Source organism: Ptychodera flava, chromosome 2, assembly GCF_041260155.1.
Source record: "Ptychodera flava strain L36383 chromosome 2, AS_Pfla_20210202, whole genome shotgun sequence".
NCBI classification, from domain to species: domain Eukaryota; kingdom Metazoa; phylum Hemichordata; class Enteropneusta; family Ptychoderidae; genus Ptychodera; species Ptychodera flava.
Genome location: NC_091929.1, coordinates 5,021,826 through 5,043,750, shown reverse-complemented (window position 1 = coordinate 5,043,750; position 21,925 = coordinate 5,021,826). Strand labels below are relative to the sequence as shown.

Sequence of the window (21,925 nt, the reverse complement as noted above, 5' to 3'; positions counted from 1 at the left end):
GTGCCTCTACAAGGGAAACTGATGTGTTATGTCAGTCATTGGATTCAGTACATTTTCAATGATTCTTCAATGATAATTATGATAAGAATATTGAAAATGATAATGTTTCATCAGCATAAAATCAATACATGATATTTTGTCATTCTTTCAATATTGTGATGACCAGGACATAAATGAGTTTTCAAGTTTCACAGAATAGATATACATTTAAAGAAATTTGCGTGGTAGACATTTTAGATGTTATATTTTCTTGTAAATAAAGTAAATACTTGTAAACATATTACCTATCCTATATTACGGCAGTAGGATCAAAATAATATTTTACAGTTACATTACATAGCTATCAAGTCATCATCCTTCTCTTTGTTCAATTATATGTGTAAATAGTCTATGCACAGCTTTAACAGACAAAATTACAAAAAGATACACTACACCCATTCTCACATCCAGCAATTCTGAAAAGAAATATATTTTTCAACCCTTTTTCCTTTGGGTCTGTCACCCTCCATCATGTCCAGTTGGTAGAAAATGTAAAGGGTAAAACCTGTTTGAACCACCTTGGCAAGTCTCATATACGAGAATATGACATTATGCTCAGCTTGGCTGTTCCAGCATACTTAAATCTACCTTCACATGGTGTGTGCATCATTGGACTTGGCTGGCTATTATACATAGATATTACATCTGAACATCACTGACGAGACAGGATAATGGACACTGAATGCAAGCTGATGGATATTCCAATAATTACTGCAAATTCAACTGACTTGGCAGGAAAAGGATTCATTTTTGTACTTTTGCTCGGTGCAACTAAACTTTAGAATACTTTTGTCAGGCTTATCATTATTTTGGATCAGTATTGGTAACCTTAGGCTTGAAAGAAATTCAAAATCAAATTAGCCACCACAAACATTATCATCAATTTACTAACCAACATGTACAGTTATATTCACACAATTACAGTGGCTTCTTTTTTACCTTGGAAATAACCTATCTGTTATCTGACATTACCGTCTCCATATCTTGGAAATTAATAGAAACTTGTATCTCTTCTTGGAACAGCTGGTCATCCTTGTCACTCACTCATTCCTTAATTGATGTACGATTTTCTAGTTCACCTTGGGTGATATTATCAATGATGATTTACTTGACCTGTATGACAAATGAACATCAAAGTTAATACATGTTATCTTCAAACGTATTTGATGAGCTAAGTATCTAGAAGTCTGAAATGAAATGGTTTCTGTAGTGCATCAATCATGGCTACCATGTGAATTGAGACAGATTTCAGTGTACTTCATTGAAAATAATATGTGAATTATGAAAAACACATAACGCAATGTGTGTCTTTGTTGTATTCCAGTCTTTGATCCAAATCACTGGAAATTTGGTTTGAAAAGTTGATGAAGATTACAAAACAAATCAGCTCAACACTGCAGGTTACTAAGAATACTTTGCATGTAAACGATGAAACCCTAAAAACTGTCTGCTAGAAAGAGTAACTGACAATCATTTGAAAAGAAATAGTGGCCATATTGGATAATGTAGAAAAATAAAACAGCTGGGTGAGACAATGTGTGCTTTCAAGTAAAGTGATATGGAATCTGTTCAAAAAATGTCTGATGCAGGATATAGATGGAGAGGATAAGTAAAATAGTACATCTTTGTACTCACTTGATGCAGTTTTGGAGAAAAAGAAATGTCCGTTTGTCCACATATCGTCCAAAGTGCTCTAATACAGTACTGTTACTACCACTCTCAGTAGGAATAGCTATATTCTCTACAGGAACACTGCTTAGTTCCTGGCCAACCTTTAACACCAACTCATTCCTGTAACACAAAATCACATCAACTTCAGAACTGCACCTGAAATGTTCCCTTTACATGGTCACCTGTACAACAAACTTCATCCTCACAAGTTAACTTGGCATTGTATGAAAAATATAGGATACCCCTAAATTGATACAATTATATCGGAGCAGGAGTTGGTAAACCATAAACCACCCAAATAGCTTCTCTTGACTATAGTCTATAGTAGCTAAAATCAATATTTATTAAGAAAGCACACTGCTTATGTTTCAAATCCAATAAAGAGAATCAGTGAATGTTACTGTATACAATGCATGAATACTGACTGTTGCAAGAAGCAGGTACTGGCACAGATGTTAACTTACCATGCACCTTCTGTGTCTGCATTGATATCAAGTGGTGACTGAGTTGATAAGATGTGTTCTCCTTGGCACAGCAGTAGACACAAAATAGATATACCAAACTGAAAAGATACAAATAATCTTCCTCATATAGATACCCTTCATATATTACCGTACTCTCAGTTTGACAAAGAGACTTTTCTATCCTGCTACATATCATTGACAAAAACATATTCATTTATCTACACTTGAAGAAATTTAATCCCTTTTCTCTCAGTGGATAACGTTTATTGTTAAACTAAAACTCAGTTGAAATATGCTCATCTCTTGTAAACTGGCAAATTAAACTATATTCTGCAAGTTCCACTTTTTCTGATGATTAAGGATGAATTCAGGAGGGTTAAATGACTGTCCAAGCTTGTTACTGGTAATACAGTGAAACCTGTTTAGACCGAACCCTGTCTAAACTAGAAACCTGTCTAAACTGAACCCCTTTGCCAGTCCACTTCCAACAGAACTCTGTATGTTAAAAGTACCTCCATACACCGAACACTTCTCCAAACCGAACAATTTTGTCAGTCCCTGTGGGGTTCAGTTTAGAAAGGTTTTACTGTAGCACATTGCATCTGAGCACATCACTTCATGTTATGATTGCATGGATCGTATGTTTGATTGTAGCAAATAAACTTCAAGAATTCTTTAGATGTAGTATACTTCAGTGACATAGCTGGTACATAAGAAACAGAGTTGCCTGATGAGATGTAGGTTTGGCACAGGATGTACTTTACATATTAGAATTATTTACAATATATAGTACCAGACTATTCTGGAGGGTCCTCACCTTATTCTGCACAGCTGATGAAACAGGTGAAGTCCCATGATGCACTGAAGAGACAACATTGGCACCTGAGGTAAAACTTGTCATAAATGCTACCAGTTTTTCTAAGTCACTGCTTCTGATTATATTGGCAAGAGGCAGATAAACTGACAACAAATTCTGAAATGTGAAAAAAGTCCCACGATTAGTTGAGAGAGAAATTTTAAAACACCAGTACTTAGACAAATAGTACTTTGTTTGTAATAACTTATTTGCCATCGACAGACACATGATAGAGGCCAGGAGTTTTAAACGGTTATGTTATTGGATTTTTTGTTTGAATTTGCATGTACAATGTACTGTATATACATGCCAGATACTTTACAAGTTGACTTTCTGCTGTGTGATAAACTAACTGTTGTGAGGAGGACTTGGTTAAATACTACACAAGGACCTCATTATAAAAGGTGAGTTCCATACCAAACACAGTTCAGTTAACAAAGTTGTAAATCGGATAAATGAATATGCTGATCATTGTCAGAACACATTTTGTTCAATAGAAACATATGTAGCTGAATTTCAATTGTACAAATTTTGTCCTGTGACTAAAATTAGCTATAACAGTTAGATACTGTGTATTGGGGTACTGCCTTCAATTTCTCAAGTACTATAATATAGTCAATTTTCATGGGAGTTAATTTAGCACATTTTATGTTACGGCAAAAATAAGCAAAATAAAAATCCCAGAGACATTAATGCTTTACAGCATCTTGCGGCTTGAGAAAAAAATAGCGTCAATGACACTGTAGCTCCCATCCTGGACTATTTAGTGTTTGTTCTCTGGTCAGATATTTGAACATGTGTGAAAGGGATAAAGTGCATGAAGTGAAAATACTTAAATGAAATGTACTGGAGACAGTGAAATATGTTTAATGTAATTATTCAGAATATAAAATGGAAAAAATACAGAATTAGATATATCGAATACTGTGATACAACCATTAACTCAACAAGTCATTTACAATGACATAGTCCCCACTTGTAATAGGAGTATTAGTCTTGATGGGGCAGGAAAATGTGGTCATTAAGAAGTATCACTGGAGTGTATATGTTGAGATCTATGGGCACATAGGTCTATGTTGTTGTTCCCAATTTGAAACACATGAGGCATGTCTAAGTTATGGTTCTAAATCGGGAAAAAAGATCAGACCTCTAGCAGTATTGGCCAGCCAAGAAATACATATGCGCATTATAAATGAGGTACAAGATGTGACATCTTAAGGTCTAATATCCTATCAAAATTGGAGGGTATAGAACTTGTGGTTACTGAAATATGCATATATATGTATAATCAAGGTCAAAGGTCATCGAGGTCACATGACATTTTGAAAAAAAAAATTATATTGCTAATTAATCCCTATATGCCAAAAAATCAGATCTCTAGCTCTATTCGCTTGCCAGAATTAGATGTGTGCATAATTAATGAGGTAAAGCGTGTGTTGTCATAAGGTTCCCATCCTACTAAATACAAAGGATTGTGGTTACTTATTTATTGACATAAACATATATTTTAGGTAAAAGGTCATCGAGGTCACATGACATTTGGTCAAAAAATTTCTCTCCTATAGTTATCCCTATATACCAAAAATCAGACATCCAGCTCTATTGGCTCGCTCAGAATGAGATATGCGCATAATTATTGAGGTACAGTATGTGGCGTCATAAGGTGTCCAATCATACCAAACATGAAGGGTGTAGCACTTGTGGTTACCGAGTTATGGAAAAATATGTATATTTGAGGTCAAAGGTCACCGAGGTCACGTGACATTTTGTCAAAAAAATTGTTTTGCTAAGTTATCCCTATATACCAAAAATCAGACCTCTAGCTCTATTGGCTCGCTCAAAATTAGATATGTGCATAATTAATGAGGTACAATATGTGGCGTCATAAGGTGTCCCATCATACCATACATGAAGGGTGTAGCACTTGTGGTTACTGAGTTATGGACAAATATGTATATTTGAGGTCAAAGGTCACCGAGGTCACGTGACATTTTGTCAAAAAAATTGTATTGCTAAGTTATCCCTATATACCAAAAATCAGACCTCTAGCTCTATTGGCTCGCTCAAAATTAGATATGCACATAATTAATGAGGTACAATATGTGGCGTCATAAGGTGTCCCATCATACCATACATGAAGGCTGTAGCACTTGTGGTTACTGAGTTATGGACAAATATGTATATTTGAGGTCAAAGGTCACCGAGGTCACGTGACATTTTGTCAAAAAAAATTGTTTGCTAAGTTATCCCTATATACCAAAAATCAGACCTCTAGCTCTATTGGCTCGCTCAAAATTAGATATGCACATAATTAATGAGGTACAATATGTGGCGTCATAAGGTGTCCCATCATACCATACATGAAGGCTGTAGCACTTGTGGTTACTGAGTTATGGACAAATATGTATATTTGAGGTCAAAGGTCACCGAGGTCACATGATATTTTGTCAAAAAAATGTTTTGCTAAGTTATCCCTATATACCAAAAATCAGACCTCTAGCTCTATTGGCTCGCTCAAAATTAGATATGTGCATAATTAATAGGTACAATATGTGGCGTCACAAGCTGTCCCATCATACCATATATGAAGGGTGGTAGCACTTGTGGTTACTGAGTTATGGACAAATATGTATATTTGAGATCAAAGGTCATCAAGGTCACATGACATTTTGTCAAAATATCCGAGATATCTGCGTGAACGGATGGACTCACGGATGGACGAACAGACGGACATGACCCAATCTATAAGCTCACTGGACTTCATCCGTGGGGACTAAAAATTGTGTCACTGCATCCTTTTTGCAATATGAATACGATGAGAAACTAAATTTTTATTTTTCGTGGCCTTATACATGGGAGTCTATGGAGATCTGCCTTATACATGGGAGTCTATGGACGTGTAAACTAAAATATGCAAATTTCACCACGATTTGCCCAAATTTGGGAAAGGTCACTCCTATGCACTTCCATACCAAGTTTCAAATCAATCGGACTTGTGGTTTCAGAGCAGGAGATTTTTTGACCAAAAATGGGAGAAAATTACAAAAAAATTCATGAAAAATAGCAAGTCCAAGATACTGACCCAAGATGTGCACAATCATTTCATGTCAGCCCAAAGTACTTACATGCTAATTTTTCATGTAATCTGCTCAGTGGTTATTGAGTTTTTTCAATTTTGACTATTTTACATTTTTTCACTTAATTTGCATATTTTTGGCAATGACAACTTCATTTGAACAAAATCTCATCTACAGCCCATCATCCATGTACACACCAAATATCAAGATGAAATGTACAGCGGTTTTGGAGTTTTTGATGTTGACGGACAGACATACAGACATACAGACATACAGACATACAGACACACAGACATACAGACATACAGACATACAGACATACAGACATACATACATACAGACATTTCCCTAGCCTATAAGAATAGCTTCCATTGCCATATATACATATGGCTATGGGAGCTAAAAACGCATGCAGCAGAACATGTCCCATGGCAAATGTTTCCTACATTATAATACCATAGATTTACAATTTAAATTGAAGACCAAAGGATTCTCTGTTGCATATAAATCAAGATAAACCAAAGCTATTCGTGGGGAATGATTTTCTTTGTACTTACGTTTTCTTGTTGGTCTTTCTTGATGAAATAATTTATGTTATACAGCAACGCTTCAACAACAGACGCTGCTTGATTTGAAGATAACACAGGAAGGACACGACCTATTAACCTCCGACCTTTGTTGATACTAAGGATTTGAAGAAAATAATTATCCTGCCTGTAAATGAAAGAATATGCACATTAAATTAATTGAAAAGATCTGCCCCTTGTTTTCAATTACTGAACTTATAATTTTCTGCACTCAGTGTTTTTTCAAGGACACTCAATTGTGCAAATCCCCACTTATCTTATCAAAATCAGCCCTAAAATAATCATAAACAGCATCTTGTCATCCAAACAAACAGGGGCTGAGTACAGACTGTTGATAGTAGCATTTGGCACCATGATCAGTGCCAATGATGTAATACCGCTGAGATTGCCTCCAGATTTTGAACCTGTCTGTGAACTTATAGAATGAAGTGTGAATGATTAGTGTAAGCTTGTAATGCATTAAACATTTCCCATATGGATAAGAAGAACTGGAGATTTCTTCTTGTGTGATATTTTACCCATGATCTGATTTGCTGATACTTTGAAAAACCTAATTTGATAACTTAACTTGCTTATTATTATTATCCCCAAATCAGAACTTCCCCTAACCTCCCCTCCTCCCCCCCCCCCAAAAAAAAATCAGGCAGAGGGCGACATTCCCCCTTGTGAGAGAAACCTGGAGAAAACACTGCTCAATGTAAAAAGGTTATGATGTAAAAGTAATTGCAAGCTTATCCTGAGCATGGCAGAAAATCATGGTGAAATCAAAGAACCAAAATGGAGAACAATTCCTGAATGGACCCATTTGAACAGTTATATTAATATTAGATGTAAATTGTATTGAGATTATCTAATGATAGATAGGGAAAGCTGAAAGTTTACAATATTCTGAGTATACAAGTGACATGAATAAAGTTCCATTTCTGGTATTAGGTACTTACTGGAAGCTGATATGATTCAAAATATGGGTCATATATACTATGTACATGTATATAAGACAAACTGTGAAGAGGAACATAATTTGGAAAGTTTCAGTTTAAACTTGATGACTGCTTTCCAACATCGTATGTGGTATATATTACCTGACTGTGTGTATGTTCAGCTGGATGGATAGAATCAATACACAACTAAGTTGTGAGGATGGGTTTGTGACAGAGTTTTGGCAGTAAAACTGAACTCACCCTGTTTGCAGTTTGTTTGGTACACTTAGACTGTTGAAGATCTGATTGACTAGTTTCTGACGTTCTTGTTCAATGTCTTTATCGTCTTCAGGCAATGCTAGGGCTTTCTTCTCTAAGTCATCTAACTCCAACAGTAAAGTGTAGATTTTCTCAATTCCCAATAACAAATGTGCTCTTTTCCTCACAGTCAGGTCCTTGCTGCCAACATTCTAAACATCAACATAAAACAAAACAGTATGAACAGTTAACCACAATGAATTTTTACAAAAATAAAATAACAGCACTAATAATCATTATATTATTACCCCATACATCTTTCACAGGAGTAGATCAACTTATTTATCCATAAATGTTGTATACAAGTCAAAATTGTCGAAGAAAATGTTGTTAGTAGTTGAAAACTTCATGCAACGAAACACTTTTGAATTTCTCAAGTATTAAGCATAAAACTTTTGAATTTCTCAAAGTATCAAGCATAACACCTTTGAATTTCTCAAAGTATCAAGCATTATCTCACCTGATCATCTTCCTGTTGAGATGGTGTTCTTACATTAATCATCTTTCTTGGATTGTTAACACTAGCCACTGAAACAGTTCCTAATGTTCCTTCAAAGTGAGCTGGTTTGTATTGTCTTGCTTCTGTTTGTTTTGGTTGTGGCATGATAATCTCAGGATCGCTGCCTTTGTTTTCTGATTCAACTCCACTGTTCTGTTTTTCTAGAGCCCTCTTCTTCAAAACAAATGTCTGAAAGTGTTCCACAGAAATTTCACAAAGTGAGATTATCATAGAGTGGAAAAGATATTTCTTTGGTTAATGAGTGATGCCCTCTTCAAACCTCTACTCTTTACCAAAGTAACTCAATACAAAGGATACTGCTACATTACCAATTATATCATACCAGTATACTGATGGTGCAAATGCAGCGAGCTAATTGGTCAAGACGTGAAAAGAACCATGGTACATTCACGATATACCATGGTTGGCACACGCGCACGCTTTCGGCAAGAGCAAATATCCTTTTTTGACGTTCCATGCCAGGAATTCAATATACTGTTATGATATTAATAGCAATAAATCACACCCAGCGACGGCATACCACTCGGTTTTGACCAGTTCACTTCATGTATGCACTCGCTACTGCTCATACATACATGTATGTCATGAACTGGTCAAAAACTTGTGGTATACCAATACTGGGTGTGCTTTATTGCTTATAAACAAAATACCACCATGCACATCTTCATGGCAAATCATTTATGTAACTATAAATAAAGACAAATGGTTGTATTAATGGTATTTTGAGCCAGTATGTGGGAGTCTATATATATTCATATATTCTGAAAAGAACAAGCGTAAACTAGAAAGCATTTGCAAGCAAAAGCGAAGTTCCAGAGACCAGAGCAGCGGAAGAAACAAGAGAATGTGTGACAAAGATAGGTGCAGAATGAAAGAGTGCTTTTAATATTCAAGCACGTACCTATAGGGCTGCTAGCAGTAAACACAATGATATACAACTAAAGCAAGGCAGTCCACAGATTACAATGCCTACATGTACGGTAAAAACGAAACAGATACATACGGGGGGGACAACGCACGGAAATGTATATCAGACGACATTCTCGCGAGCCAGAGCAATAATTTTCGCTCCGCTGATCTACGCAAAAGTCAATCGCTTGACGGGTAGCGCTGAGTTGTTGCCGTAAAGAGGTGCGTGGTTTACGACGATGATCAGACGAGAGGAAACATCGGACCTAGGCCGTTGAAATTGAAAACCGAGGCCACATGCATTTTCATTTGATTAAAAGCACAGACTAAAACAATTTTCATTGCAATGTTGCTGTTTTCACGAGATACTGACCGTTTGATCTTGGAAAGTTGAGCTGCTTTAACCCTTTTCCTGCCAAGTCCATATTTCACCACCAGGTCAAGATGGTTAAAATTAATGAAACACAACATATTCCATATGATGTATTTTAACATAATACTGTACATTTGAAGGCTGTTGAAAACATAATACAGTAAAGTTGATTTTTTTTTTACAAAAGATGCCATAACATACCAAGCCAAGTGGGTGAAAATACGTCATGTTTTGGCTCAATACCGCTTTTTACTGACTTGGCTGATGGGAAAGTGATACAGTTATTACTGTCTGGCAGGAAAAGGGTTACGTGCAGCCAACGCATGCCGGCGCCGGTGCGGTGACGGCTGTGTGTTACCGGCCTGTGTGTTAACGGCCCTCGCAGACTGATATAGGAAAAACCAGGGAAAAACCGCTGGTGGCTCCTCAGAAATACGGCGGGCAGTTTCTCTGCCAAAACAGCCGATTTGAATCCAAATTTTGCATTGACCTTCGTTTTCGAGCACACCCACCTCGCCTAGGTACACGATGTACCCAGCCGCGCTTGTAAATTTAGGGAAAGCTATAATTTTCTCTCTCTATGCGACCGAAGCCATCTTATGTGCCGCCATTGTTACATTCGGGCGAAACAGTATAGCCACGTACGGCGAGTATTTAGAGAAAAATAAAATCAAAAAGCAACAAAAAACAAAGCGAAAAAAAGCTAGAATTATTAATAGCTGAACGCAATATGATAGTCGAGCAATGCAGAATAAAAGATAAATAAATAAACACACAAGAAATGCCCGTAAAACCCGTCTGAGTCGAGCGATGACGTCATAAGCGTGTCGCAATGCATTCTGGGTAATTAAGGTAAAATTTGTGTATAGCACGTTCTATGATAGTAATACCGGAAATAGAAAGAAAGAAAGAAAGAAGAGCAAGAAAGAAAGAAAGAAAGAAAGAAAGAAAGAAAGAAAGAAGGAAAGTGAGCAAAAACTAACAGTTCCAGAGCTGGTCTCTGGAACTAATTACTGAGACAGAACAGTCAATTATACTAACTTTATTTAAGCAGTTAGTGGTGAATGCTAAAATAATTTCTCCTTTGCAATGTCTCTTGGAATTTTCACCTACACAGCGAAATAATGCCATTAGTGCTTTTTGGAAGAACTCACTCAAATTGACATAGTGGGCCCAGTGTTCTCCACAAGGGTTTTTGACGGGCGGTGCGCCCGGCTTCTTTTTGTCGCCGCCCACCTTTAATCTCGCCCGCCCGCCTTTAATCTCGCCCGCCCACCTTTGTTTTCTGTCGCCTAAACTGTTTTCACAGTCAGTTGTCCGAACAATATCTGAAAGCCTATTGAATAAAAATGACAGCAACTGACAACGTCGTGTAATAAAGAGGGACCGTTCACACATCTGTCGGTTTGTTTTGCGACTGCATGCAATCCTCAAATTCAATGTTCTCCCCAGGCCCCGACCCTTTATTTTTTTCGCCCGATCCTGTTTCATATCCGCCGGCGCCGATACTCTTTAGTAAATGTGGTTGAAGACCTATGTTTCTCAGCGGCGATTTTGTCACGCTCTTATTTCAGCAAGCTTTTCAAGTGTGAAACGGCCGTAGTGCCGATGAACACTGGCTAAGACTTCAATTCAAAAAGCTTGAAATGTGTTAAGCTGCCGACCGTACCGTACAGACACCGTCCATTTCATACAACGGACACGGTACACTCGAAGGCTCGGTGTTGCATTTTTGCCAGCGGACACTCAGTCAAAGCATCTATGCTATTGTCAACTGCCATTGCCGCCAATGTCTCGTACTTGTAAGGATCCGAAGGTCAGGAAAAGTGATTTCGATCAGATCTGGCTAAAATCGTACGATTGGTTGAGACAAATATCAGATGCAAAAAAGTATGGTACTTCGCGTGCTCAGGTCGTTGCGTATCCGAGCCAAGTTAGCCATTTTGAGATCCGTGTACGTCCACATGACGTTGAAGCCATGTGTGTCATTTCCTGTCACGCATTCGTAACTTGCATGGATTCATTCGATTGACTTTGAGAAGCAGTTGCGTTTGATCAAGTTTCAAAATCCGTGACCGTTTTAAATATCAAAGGCACAATGAAATGAAGTAAAAAGAAACTGCACAAGCTAACATCATCATTCGAGTGATCATCCGAATACAGCAGCTATGTACCGTACATACGGTTCTGTAGGCCTACTGTATAGTTCAAAGGTCGCGTGTGATCGAGATCTAGTGCGCCAGCGTGCTCCACACAAACATGCATGGCAGCCTACGCCGCGCAGTTGTCGAAGTTTTGTACGTTTGCCGAACTAAGAGTCGATGAAATTTCAAATCTTTCTCTTGGAAATACTTGGTATCATTTTTTTCGGGCCTCCCTTTATTATGAATTGAGTTTTAAAGTCAACGTATGTTTCTCTGCAGGCATGCTCCGCTGACTCCGCATTGTAACTTAGTGCATTATTCAGTCCCGTGTCAACTTGTCATGGACGTAAAAAAAAGACGTTCATGGCTTTACCAATCCGGCTACAGACAAACATATAGTAACAGAGGGTCACATGAAACGTGCCATCATTTGCCACCGATTATTTCGAACACTGATTACTTCTCATGTAGGCCTACTTTTGAATTTTCATGTTGGTATTGTGCAATATATTTACTAAATTGTGTATTGTTTGTATTAGTTCAATGTGTTTTTTTTCACTTTTGATGTTTTATTATTTATTTAAAGTAAATAGACAGGATTTAAATGTAAAAATAAATTGTATAGCTTGCCATTAATCACTGCTGAATGGAGAAAAATATTGAGAATGTCAGAAGTATATCTCATCACTGGAGTGCCGCGCCTTGTGAATAGCCCTGGTGATATGTAAATTGTATGCAAATATTATGCAAATACATATGCTAATTAGCCGCCCGCCTTTAATTTTCATTTGTGGAGAACACTGGGCCATGTAACACAAGATATTACAACCACAGACAGTCTTCAACTCCTCTATGTTTTGCAACATAATACAATACTGTTCTGTTCAGTGAATATATTTTGATGCCATCGAGCAAACTAACCTGATAGTAGTAATCATCAAGATATGGATTATTACTCTGTAATTGCATCATCTGAATCTTAATAATCCAGTCTTTTTCCTTCTGTGTCATCAAATTATCATATTCATGAAGGGATCCATTGCTGCGATCAGAGTGGTTGTAATTTCTGTTGTTTCTCCCACGGTGATCATACTGTCTGTATCCCCTGTTGTCTTGGTTACGGCTGCACAGGGGTACAATACAGGGGGTATGGAAACATGAAACATGTGAAGAGGAAAGAAAGGACAGGACGAATGGAATGCAAAGTCTTTTTTATCTGTTGACTTACTCTCTCCTTCTATAAATGAAACTATTTAGTGTAAAATTGGTTTCACAGCACACTGGATTTTTACATCACAATTATGACTCACAAAAAATGAATTAAGGCAGTAATATATTTTCATTTTATCATTTACTGTTCACTTAATCATGTCTCTTTTGTAAAGGTAAATAAATAAACAGCTTGAAATCATTCTTTGTGACACTTTCCTGTTATTGTTATTGTTGCTTGTAATGTATGTATGAAATCTCAGTTTTTTTTGTGATATCATCTTTGATCAATCCAAAGATGTATGGAATATCAGCTGAATTCTACTCACTATGGTGTTCTTTGAGGGTTGTATTGTTGTCTGTTGTATGGAGACATTGGTGGACCGTCTCCACCCATTCCAGGTGCTCTGAAAATTCACAAAGATTTCAAATAATTATACAGAGAGATCATTTACTAATAGTAATAGCAGAGTGAGTTATTAACTGAATTTTGTATATGTGTGGCAGTATTGAGCAGCAGTAAAACTATGGTTACAACACAATTTAAATGGCTTCTTGGACGCATTTACAAACATGAAAGTATATGCAACACCAATGTACGGTGTGTAAACAAAGGAGAATGGTTCCACTCCAGAATAAAAGGTACGTGATGGGTTCTATAATGCAATACATAAAAAGACAATATGATGACAGTACAAACAAACCCTAGTGTAATAACATGTGTGGAAATACACATATTTCTGTGCACATTTATGTATGATCGAATTCTGGTTTTAACCTATGCAACAATGGTACACTGTGTATCAATAACAATTGCTTATGTGGCAAAAAATGTCAACAGATGAGTAATTCTTCCAGTCATAGGAGACTTAGGACAGTACACCTGTTACGCAGAGGTTCATGGCGAGTTTAGAGAGGAACTTTTATACAAACCTGTGAAACTGTGGTGGACTTTGACCCATCATCATTGGTGGTGAAACACGACCTTGACCACTGGAGGGTCGCATCTGACAGCTAAGTGAGGCGGAACCTTTCCTCTTGGAAATATTGATCCATGAGGAGGTGGTGGAATACCCGGTGACATGTGTTGAGATAGTAGAGGATGAGATGCTAATGGTGATGCACGACCCTCTTGTATCATTTGGTTGAGTTGTGTTGGTGAAATTCTACCGCCTGACCTGGATAGTTGTTGCTGCATTTGGTGTAGAACATGGGGTGGAATTTGTCCAGGACTCTGAAATGATGATAACGGTTTATCTGATTTATTGATGATGTAGAAACCTGACAGAAAAATTACTTCTATATCTGCAACAGTTTAGTAGCACCCACTGCTATATGAAGCCCAGGATGAATTCTTGTAAAAAATCTTCATACAAAATTTTAATATGGAGGGTAATCTCTCCCCATTCTCCGTGATTAATAACTGATTTACTTCTGACAATGCATTATATCAATGATAGGGCTATTTATTTATTCATCCTCTTTTAGAATGTTGAAAGAACAGTGGCACATTTTATACAATTTACAAATGTGTTGGGCCATCAATGTGGTTGGGAGCTTTGCCACATGTAGGCATGCATTCAACACTGCAATCTCTTTAGTTCACAGGATAAGACTTGTTTTTATTTACACTGGGTGCATTAGTTTGGAAGAGAAATTTAAAGATATTAGGTAAAAGCAGCTGTGGATCACTGACCTGATGTTGTACTTGTTGATGCATGGCTTGCTGAAAGAACTGTGGTTTAGGTGGTGTACCAATCGGCAGAGCTGTACTAGGAGGTGATCCAAATATTGGCGATACAGTTCGAGGAGGTGGAGCTCGATTTCTTAAACTGTGTTCAAGTTCTTCAGCTGTCATAGCATTTGGCATTGGCTGGGCTGGACTAGACATATGTCGAGTGTTTGACTTCATTTTGTCAGCTGATCCTTGGAAAGGATAGGCTGGTGTACGAGGTGCTTTGGGAGTTTTATCACCAATGGCTGTCACTATGGCAGAATCCTGATTGTCACAAGAAAACACAGTGAATTGCAGGTTACAAATACTGTACAATACTTTCATATAGAAAAGCATACACATGACTAATCACACATGGACTGTTTACATACCGGTAGTATAGTCGTGCTTTCATTCATCCAATCTTTCTAGACATAAATATGAACATAAACTACATTTTCATCAAATGCAGTCAAAACTGGTAAAAACTACTTGTAAAGAGTTGCCAGAAAAAAGGAGTTCTTTATAATTGCATCATGACTCAGCTGATAATTATCTCATAGTACCTATTGCCAGTAGAATTGCATACATGTAGTGCTTTCGTAACATCTTTTGAACATGTTTTTTCATCATAGTAGTCAATCTTTAGGCAGTTTATATGTGTAGATTACCTACATTCTCAAAGAACTGAAGGAATTTTCAAAGATGTCTTCTATTTGAAGGTTCAGTGAATTTTTGTTCTGATAATTACCATTCCTCGTTTTTCAAATATAATAAAGAGACTCACAACAAGATTTGGTGGTAGGGCCGATGATGTTTTTCCAATGTTAAGAAGTGTCTTCAGTTTCTCATCTGGTGAGGGCGCTCTTGGTGAGCTCCAGATGCTGTTTTGTTTTGGTGACATCAGAGTAACTGGATCCAATAATGTTGGTGGTGATGGACTGAACAGACTCCGACTAAGACCAGATCCTCCCTAAATACAAACAATGAAAATTCAGTGGACTGTGTTGGTTGGGAAGCTTCTGTTTGATAAACTCGAATGTCATATTGTTATGTAATATAAAACAAAAATATCTTGTTAATTACCAGTACTTCGTGTAGCCTGAGCTTGAGTCAACCTTAATTAACAAAACAGGTATATTTTGGTCTCATATTTGCTGACACACACTCTCTGATGTATTCTCTTTCATATTCATATTGTTTGAATTTGCCATTGGCAATAACATGAATGTATGAAAGATTACTGATACATGAAATCTTTATTGTTGTTCCTCTATTCATTCATTGAAGATTTTCAAATCAAATTTGAAAGACAGCATTGAAGAAATTTGAGCTACTGCAAATGTTGCTTGATAAAACAGTGCTGTAAGTTGGTTCAAGAGAGATAAATTTTGGTGAGAAGAAAATACATTGGAGATAATTAATAATCTGCAAAAGACAATGGATTGGTATAATGTATAACTGTTATGGATTACACCACAATCAATTGTAAATTCTGAGTGAACTAGTACATTTGATTTATTCACAAAAAAAATTTGTAAGCACAGAAATTGCTGAAATCTTCACCATATCAATTAGGACATCAAGTGAACCACACTGTTTGCCACACATGGAAGATGCCTGCTGCATCTGAAACTGAATTCTGCAGATTGGTGTACAATTTACTGATCAAGGGACAAATATATTCAACTTATGTGTTCATTTAGGAAAGTTGCAAATACTTACTGTAGGCATGTTGATAGGTTTAGCTTTGGAGGACACCATGATAGCTGGATCATCAATGTCATCATCAAGCACTAGTTTATTGATACTTTGTTCCATGAACAAATCATCCTACAAAACAAACAGATAAATATTTGTACTTTCCATTGAACATGATGAAGCTTACATTGCAGTCAGTGTTTGCATATCAAAGCATAGAAACGATTTCTTAACCTCTATCTGCTCTTGACAATCCCTGCCCAGCATTCAAGGGACCAGTAGCTATAGCTTTCAATGTTTTTTTGTTCTGTTTGTTAATTGCAAGCTATTGTTCTACTCCCAAAAGCATGTTGAAATACCTCTAGTTAATTTGTCAACACAGCATCTTTGTAAAATGAATTGTTATTTTTTACATTGGAATTCCAGTGTGGGCCAGAATTCACTTGTCAACAATAACAATACGGTTCATACATGTACAAGTGGAATTGACAAGCAGAATACTGTTTACCTCAACATACTTAAGGTGAAGCAAACGAAACTGTACTCGATATTAAAAACAAAAAATGTGAAAAAATTATAAAAAGTTACAACTCTATGGAAATCTTATGATCAAGCAGTTATACTTTGACTGTTTAAGGCTATGTCATACTTTCTTTATGATCTTAGGCACTAGTAGCATTCATAACTATCTTGATGTATCCTGACTGTAACTTTACAAGTGTACTATGTTCACTGCAGCAAGACAATTAGCCAGTTTGTGCTCATTTTCCTGGCATACCAAATCATATATACATACAGTTCAAAGCAGAACTAACGCACCAAAAGGCTCGCCTCGGGCTCGCCTCGGACTCGCCTGAGGCGCGCCTTGGGCGCGCCTCGGGCGTGCCTCAGGCGAGCCTGAGAAGTGGTTTCCCCTTGGAGACCTGCTGTACTCGTATGCAAATTTATTCACGTGCATGACAAAGGCAGAAATATTGACAATCAGTACTTGAACAATAGGCCCGTCAAAACGATCTTGCTAACCTTTACATACAATGTTGCAACTATCAGAAACTATTGCTACATGTAAAACCATCTGGAAGGAAAATTGCTGCACTTGATAGGATCTATATTCATCTGGTGCATATCAGGCTGCTATTACACCCTACGTTATTTTTACTATTTACACTTCTAGGATTTGTGATTAATAAAGATGTTTCTGTTATGAACTTCTTGCCTTGCTTTTATTTAGGAACGTATTCACTAACAAATGCTCCCGTTTTGTACTTACAACTGCCGAAAATCATATATTAATGCTTGTTTCTGATGATGTTTCACATGATATGTATGTGTTTCACTACCCAATCAACGTCCTTCTCTACTCCCCGTTTCGAAGAAATTACGGCCAAGAAACAAAATAATTCGTCCATTTCTAAAATGTTGTACATTTGTCAGAACTGTTTCCACTCCAAAAGTCACATACATTGCGGCCAAAAATTATGTCTTTTGCCAGTGTGTTTCACGTCTGTCCATCCATACCTGATGATGTCAGACATTCAAAACTGTTCCCCATTTCAACTTATATTACGACAGAAAGCCAAAAAATTACGTCCGCTTCTGTTAACATTTTACATGTGGGTCGATACCCCTCAACAAATTCCAACATTCAAAATTGTTCCCGATCCGAATGAAATTGGGGCCAAAAAAAACTTAACTCAAAAAGCTTTCAAAATTCCCGGTTCGTTTCTGATAGTATTCTGTGCATGTGAGTTGATACCGCTGATAAGTCTGATATTCATAATAAATTGTTCCCGCTCCTAAGTAACTGGAGACGGAAAAAACGTCTTTTTCTGATGGTATTTTACATGTAATTCAAACCCCGTGATAGAGAGGGCCCGTAGTCAAACTCGGTTATGCTTATTCCTGAAGTCTGTGGTATTAAATATGAACCGTTCTCCAACTTTGAAAGTTATTACACTGCATAAAGATTACGTCCAAGTACGTCACCACAGATTTCTCATGTCGTTAATGTTTTGAAAATGGTTGCGATATCTTACAATTATCCAGCTCAGAACTGTTGCCGCCCCACATGTATGCGGCCAAAAACTATGGCGTTACGTCTTTTACCAGTATTGTTTAACATAAATGTCCATACCCGATGAAAGTCTGACTTTCAAACTGTCCCCATGCCAAATTATTACAACCGAAAACCAAAAACGTAAGTCCGCTTCTGTCAATATTTTACAAGTGAGTCGATATCCCACATTCAAAATTCTTCCTGCTCCGAATAGCAATTGGGGCCGAACATAAAAAAACCTCCGTCTTTTTTTGGTAACGTAATGATTCCCACGTGGAACTAACTGGTGCAAAAAAAAACCCACAAAAACAGGCATCTTTTTCTGTCAAACTCAGTGAAGTCCGAAGTATCAGAACTTAATGAATTTCACGCGACTAGTCAATCTTGTGATTAGCAGCTACATGATGTTAAAGGTCATAGGTGACATATTGCAAATCATTCCTCTTTGTCGAATTGTGAAACAGCGAAAGTCTGTCTTCGAGGAATCATGCTCCCTTTTCTCGGAAAACGGCCAGTTTCCATAGCAACAATGCAAATTTTAGACTTGACCGTCGAGAATAACTCGGAGCTGCGGAGCTGGACGGAGGTCTGAATTTTTCGTGTACAAAATGACGGAGGCACTGCTAAAGTTTCTTGTTATACGTTGAATAATAGAACACGGGCTAAAATGCTCACCGGAGAATGAAGTTTTCGTTACTCTCCGGCCCTCACTTGCACTGGCGATGACAAAATTACGCCGAGTCAATAAGCCTAGACCGTGTAGACTAGTGTATTCGATGTCATCTGGTGCAATAAAACTAGGAACATCACAGTCCCAATATACATGGGAAACCGCTGGGAATATCCATATATCGACAATTGATCAGCGGACAGCAGTACTGCTCTGTCCATGATCATCTTTTAGTTTGTTTATCAAAACCGCGGGGTGTGTCATAAAGCATAGGCCATTCATTTTGCATGACCGATGGTGATAACCCAAATAAAGGATTAACTTTTTATGAATAAGTTACATTGCTTTTAGCTATGTGTATCACCAAGTCTTTGTTGAATTGCTCAGTAAATTTCATTGATTTCCTATTTTCCTGAAGTTTTGATGACCGTTTTGCACGAATGACTAACTTGCACTTTTTCCAACTTGAACCCGCCCAGAAGCAACTCGCCGGATCGCCCTATTCCCACTGGGCCAAAACCAACTCGCCCGTTGTTTGAGATGTACACATACGACACGTACCGCGTACATCGCGTTGTAAATTTTATATGCATCTTCCATTGTCGATTTAGTCTGTCGATTAATTGATGGTAGAATCGAGACTGTCTATGATTTTATCAATTGGAACAAGAAATAATTTCGATTGATTAACTAACACAACCAAAATTTTGAGCATTTTCTTCTACTTTAAAAACTAAGTCATCGCCTTTCATTCACAATGCCGTTTTCGTTTGAAAATGCTCTGTCCCCATTGTCGGTATGAACGCCCAAGTTTGCCACGGCCGCACTGACTGAGAGATGGCTATATCCTCAGCTATGTTTTTCAGTTTCGGAAAAGACTTGCCAACTATTCCTTTCAGTGCAAAGTGCAGGTCTTTCTACGTTTGCAGAAAAAATTTACTATCGTTGCCTCGCCCAACATATTCATGAATTGAATTCGGGCGAGCTGAGCTGTTGGTTCTTGATGGCTTGAAAAGGTAGGTACGCTATCAACACCATTGTTGCCATGCCTTTTTTCTCGCCAGGTTTTCTCATTTCCCGAAATTTTTGGTGATAGCTATTTGAAAATAATAATTTTGCGTCCGCTGATCGTGGCAATTTGATGTGGCTCTCAGAAACTGAAGTCCGGAAACGTCACTGGCTTCGAGCCGGAGACCAACCAAAAATACATTGTCAAACTTTCTATAAAAGGTCAAACCAAGTTTACTTGCTCGATTGGATGCGTTGAATGCAAAAAGCAAACTGCTGCAGTTCAGCATTCTATGCAATTGATCTTATGCTTGAAATATTTTCATTTAGACTGTCTTTTTCGTCGTAGGTTTCTCGAGAAAAATCTACTATTCTCACTTCAGTCGGAAAGCCCCCAGATGAATAATGGTATCATCTGTATGACGCGCGCAAATATGTTTTGTGCCATGTCAAGGCCGAGACTCGTACTCGACGTACAAGGCGACATTGTAGGCAATAAAAAGGGTCTGGCTTTATCTACAATTTACTATATTCTTTATACAAAATACAGGAACACTGGCCTTGCATGTGTTTGAAAATCGATTCGGGACATCCCTGAATGAGAGCTCGCCCGGACGTAGAATTACTAACAACCAAAAGCCGTCGACGACAGCTGGCAACTAGTACTACAGGTTAGGCCGGCCGACAGTTTGAACAACGTGATTTGTGACATTGATTCCTGCCAGCCGCAACAACCATTCATACTGTATATGAGCTAATACACTGAAACTGTCGGAAAACCGAAACCTTGTGTGCATTCTCCGTACAGAATTTCGTTACACATGTTGGATAAAAGAACAGCGAGGCCTGGAAGTTTTTGGCAATTCCCCAGTCACTCTAAGAATTCGCTGCAGTACAGTAGCTCGAGGTTTTGCCTGGGTATTTGGGTCGGGCGGCAAAACGGCAAAACCAGATCTGGTTTTGCTACGTACGTACGGTACTGCAGCTATCTAAGAATATGCATCAACCGTAATTTAGTCAGAAGTTGGCAAATTAGAAATTTAGTGACTTTGAATCTCATTCAAGGAAACACTGCAGTCGGTTAGATCGGAACATTGCCGAAGTAACTGCTCGAGGTCAGATGACACCATGCGATGGATGTAAAGTGTGAAAAAGGTTCATATACAACAACTAGAAATGAGACGCACATTGTAAACCTCGACGATAACTGTATACTAAAATAAGAGTTAAAAAGTTTTTTGTGAGAAATTGGAAATGACGGCATTAATTATGACAGATAGTAGGCCTACATGACGGGCGTCTGTAACAGTACCTACCGTTTTCTCTCCGGCACATTTTCTTCAATTTTGAAAGTCTGTCAAATCAGGTTGCTTCAACTGTGATAGGTTCGCTGGTCAATGAAATTTAACTCAGCAATGCAACAAGACTACACATGGGCAAAAGCAATGTAACTTTATTCATAGAAAGTACATGTAAATCCTTTATTGAATAGTTACTATCGCGACGTTCACGCAAAATGAACGGCCTCTGCTAGTGGTGGTGTTTTGTCTCTGACTGCGCACTCCACTGTGTTTTTATAAACAAACTGCACAATGATCTGATGCACTTTGCGATACTACGTCGGCTAATCACTTGGCAATATTTCGTAGGGATATTCAAAACGGTGGGGACAGTGTTCGGTGTTCAAGA

At 37.8% G+C, this 21,925-nt stretch overlaps 1 protein-coding gene across 1 annotated transcript in view; it reads right to left on the bottom strand.

The window, feature by feature from the left end:
- Positions 1-359: 359 nt before the first annotated feature.
- LOC139151985 (protein PAT1 homolog 1-like) overlaps positions 360-21,925 on the bottom strand; it is a 33,559-nt gene continuing 11,993 nt past the window's right edge. The window contains 14 exon segments of the mRNA XM_070725061.1: positions 360-1,152; positions 1,675-1,830; positions 2,175-2,272; positions 2,992-3,147; positions 6,665-6,821; positions 7,876-8,084; positions 8,393-8,620; positions 12,800-13,001; positions 13,417-13,494; positions 14,021-14,085; positions 14,088-14,321; positions 14,784-15,086; positions 15,589-15,774; positions 16,527-16,634. Coding sequence (XP_070581162.1) covers positions 1,110-1,152; positions 1,675-1,830; positions 2,175-2,272; positions 2,992-3,147; positions 6,665-6,821; positions 7,876-8,084; positions 8,393-8,620; positions 12,800-13,001; positions 13,417-13,494; positions 14,021-14,085; positions 14,088-14,321; positions 14,784-15,086; positions 15,589-15,774; positions 16,527-16,634 — 2,223 coding nt within the window. The 3' untranslated portion in view covers positions 360-1,109.